The sequence below is a fragment of the Lathyrus oleraceus genome, chromosome 6 (assembly GCF_024323335.1).
Source record: "Lathyrus oleraceus cultivar Zhongwan6 chromosome 6, CAAS_Psat_ZW6_1.0, whole genome shotgun sequence".
NCBI lineage: Eukaryota > Viridiplantae > Streptophyta > Magnoliopsida > Fabales > Fabaceae > Lathyrus > Lathyrus oleraceus.
Window position 1 is genome coordinate 279,650,510 of NC_066584.1, and position 3,577 is coordinate 279,654,086.

Consider the following 3,577-nt stretch of genomic DNA (forward strand, 5'->3'; position numbering starts at 1 on the left):
AGCAAGAAGGGTTTTGTTTTGCAGCGGTGACCGGGATGGAAACGTTCATCGCAATTGAAACAAAGGCCTTGGGATTTTCGTTGTTGCATTTCCGTTGGGTTTAGACGGCGTATTGGAATATGCTGTTGTGGGTCTGGTGGTTTTGGTAAAGTAGGGGTGAAAGGAGTGGGTAACAGTGGTGGTTTAGAAAACTTAGAGGGGTTAGTTTGGTAAGGTTGGGAAGCAAGTGTTTTTGATTCGATTAGTTTTGCCAAGCCAATAGCTTGCGATATGCTGGTGGGTTGGTGGATAGCTAACTCATTTTGAATATGATTTTTCAAACCAGAAATGAAACAATCAATTATAGCGGTAGGTGAAAGACCGTTTACCCTGTTGCAGAGGCGTTCAAATTCTCTTTGGTAATCTGTCACTGTTGTTGTTTGTTTGAGTTTAAACAATGCTTGTTGATGGTTGTCATAAACAGAGGGACCAAAACGGACCTCCAAAGCCTTAATGAAAGCATCCCATGTCGACAATAGAAGGTTGTGAAACATCCATTGATACCATCCAAGGGCATCACCTTGCATATAACCTGCTACATGAGCCAAGCGTTGGTGGTTGGGAATGGAGTAGTGGGTGAAAAATTGGTTAGCTTGAAAAATCCAATCAAGTGGGTTATTTCCATCAAATGGTGACAAACGTAATTTTGGGGGTTTGATTGTAGGTTCTTGGTTATTGTTTGAGCCACTATTGGAATGTCGGTTGTTACTAGGGGTAGGGGTAGATATTTGTGAGTGAAGGGTTTGAATTGAGGTGAGATAACTTTCATGGCGGTGGTCTTGTTGTTCACGAAAAGATGTAAAAGCTGCTGCTAAATTGTTGACAGATTCCTGCAATTGCTGCAGTGATGGTGGTTCAGGTGGTTGTTGTCGGGGAGGCATGATGTAAGCAAATGAGAGCACCAAATTGTTAGAAAAAACAGTACCAGAATTAAATTCCCCTGTATAGGGAAAAGTCTTAAGGTGAGAGAGATAATATTAGAATAAGAATATTATACTTTTTCTGCCCTTTTTCATTTATCTGTCATTCCCTTTATAGAGTAGGGATCCACAATTACATTCTAGTAGAAGGATCTAGAGACACTTGTCCTTATTCTTCAAAAATAAAACAAAATTCTAAATTATTGTTTGTTCTTATCCTTTTGCAGGACAGCTGTTGACAGCTTACAGTACCAAAATCCAGCTCAATACTAGTACTATTGGATGCTTAATCAGGAATTCTTCAAGTGATAAATCTAATGGGCTTTTGTATCTTCCTTTCTGACTTACGAACAGGCCCATGTTGTGTTGTTTTAGTAAGCCCAGTTAGACTTTTCTGAACTGTTTCCTTTGGCTTTGTAACAAATACATCTCTGAAAATAGAAGATATTTTTAACTTTTTACCAAGTGGTTCGGAGAACCAATTAAATTTATAATTCCATTAAGTTAAGTGCATGCTTCCTATCCATTCTAAGCGATCATATTTTGGAACCGAGCACCCCACATATAAATCAATCACACAATAAACTAATCAAACAAATGGAGTGAGAATATTTTTTTTGAATACTTCTCATAATTAGTTTCATAGTTTATTGCTTTTACAATGGACTAACTTTAACCTAATTATCTAACCTGTTACCGGAAAAAAGTTTAGCTAAGCTAATGTTTTGCACAGTAGTATATTTTACAAACAAAAGTTGGTATTTCCCTTTTAGCCCCTCACCATATTACATCATATTGTTATTACCCTTTACACCACCTGAAGAAAAGTTTAGAACTCTGGCAATTCTGCTGATTCCCCAGATCTAATGAACAAGTCATACCAAAAATCCATGCCATCATCATCCTCAAAAGAATTTTGGAAATTTTCCACTATATTATTAAAAGGGTGTTGTTGATTTGGTAATTCATTATTTGATGGCATGGTAGAACTAATTTCATCATCAGTTATTGTCTCTGACCAAAAATTTTCATCAATTTCAAGCATTGTCACAAGTGAGTCTTCAGGATCTTCACAATTGATGATATTGTCCATATTTTTTTCTTGTGATGAATAATCACTAGAAAATGTGCCATTTGATGATGTAGTTTCCATTTCAAGCAAATAATTAGGAGCATTAGAACGTTCATATGATTGAGTTAAAGTGCTTGAATTCGAATTGGAATTGGAATCACATGTTTTAACTTTTGATTTTGATACTCTTTTTTTGCTACTTGAATTGGGTTGGTTATTATTGGTTTTCAATAGCCTCTTTTTCAAATGTGTGTGCCATACATTTTTGATTTCATTGTCTGTTCTTCCAGGTAACTTTGCTGCTATTGCTGACCATCTGAAAAACAAAAACAAAATAACTTGACTAATGAAATATATGAGTTTGGAATTTTGCTTATTGGTTAAAGTTATTCAGAAAACTATAAATTTTGATTGTATTCATGAGCATATTACTATGTATGTCAAGAATATATATTACATACTTGCATGTGCTAAAAAATAATGTTGAAAAATAATATTATGAATTACTATGTTATTTCCCTTATAAATAAATTACAATTACAGAAAATGGTACTATTAGGAACCAATTGAATTAGTGTATGTACCTGTTCCCTAGCAAGTGATGCATCTGAATGATGATTTGTTCTTCTTCGTTTGTAAAGTTTCCTCTCTTAATATCAGGACTTAAATAATTATTCCATCTCAATCTACAACTCTTTCCACATCTTAATAGACCTGCAAATTTTACAACAGAAACAAAAACTAAATCAAAAACACATAAAAGGAAGTAGAATATATATGTAAATAATGATAAAGTTGAGAGATTAAGAAATATATACCTGCATGTTTTGGAAGTGCACGCCAATTACTATGTCCATGTTTTTGGATGTAAGATGTGAGGATTTCATCTTCCTCTAAGCTCCATGGACCTTTCTTCAATCCCTTCTTTTCGCAACATGGAGCTCTAACCATATCTTCAAATTATGATTGGTATGATACAAGAAGAAGATATATGAATATTCTTGTGCTGTAGTTACTCCCAAATAGTATTGTTCAACTATGTTTCTCAGGGCCATATATATACAGTATATATCCTAGGATGTTCCGCACACTATTATTCAAGATTGGCAAATTGAAAAGTCCACGACAATAGTTTTTTTTTATCATTTCTTATACAAACCACTTGTGATTTTTTAGGACGCCTTCCTCGAAAGAGTCTCTCTCCCACGTCTCTCTTTCTCTTGTTTGGAAAATGAAATATGGAATTTTTAGTGACTTTTTGGAGTTACAGATTTTGTTACGTCACACCATGGTTTTTTTTGTGTGTGGTTGAAATCGCACCATGGGTTTGAACATTCTAACCCCCTCACATCTAAGCTATAGTTTTTGCATGGCTTCACTTTCGTCTTTTTTATGTGGGAAAATGTTTACCACACAAATGGTATGGGAAGAAACTCACAAAAAAGATTTATAATGATCACCGCTCACTTATAAGTTGATTTTATAGATACATGTTATGTTAGACTAAATTCTAATTAATCTTCAATAAGACTCTTCTTTCTTTCCA

The 3,577-nt window shown here is 34.6% G+C and overlaps 1 protein-coding gene across 1 annotated transcript; it reads right to left on the reverse strand.

Annotated features, from left to right (window-relative positions):
- Positions 1–969: 969 nt before the first annotated feature.
- LOC127095342 (transcription factor MYB15) lies at positions 970–3,167 on the reverse strand. Its single transcript, XM_051034048.1, has 3 exons — positions 2,850–3,167; positions 2,616–2,745; positions 970–2,347 (listed from the first exon to the last, which is right to left on the reverse strand). Exons 1-3 carry the CDS (start codon positions 2,980–2,982, stop codon positions 1,789–1,791), a joined length of 822 nt encoding a protein of 273 aa, XP_050890005.1. The 5' UTR covers positions 2,983–3,167; the 3' UTR covers positions 970–1,788.
- Positions 3,168–3,577: the final 410 nt, after the last annotated feature.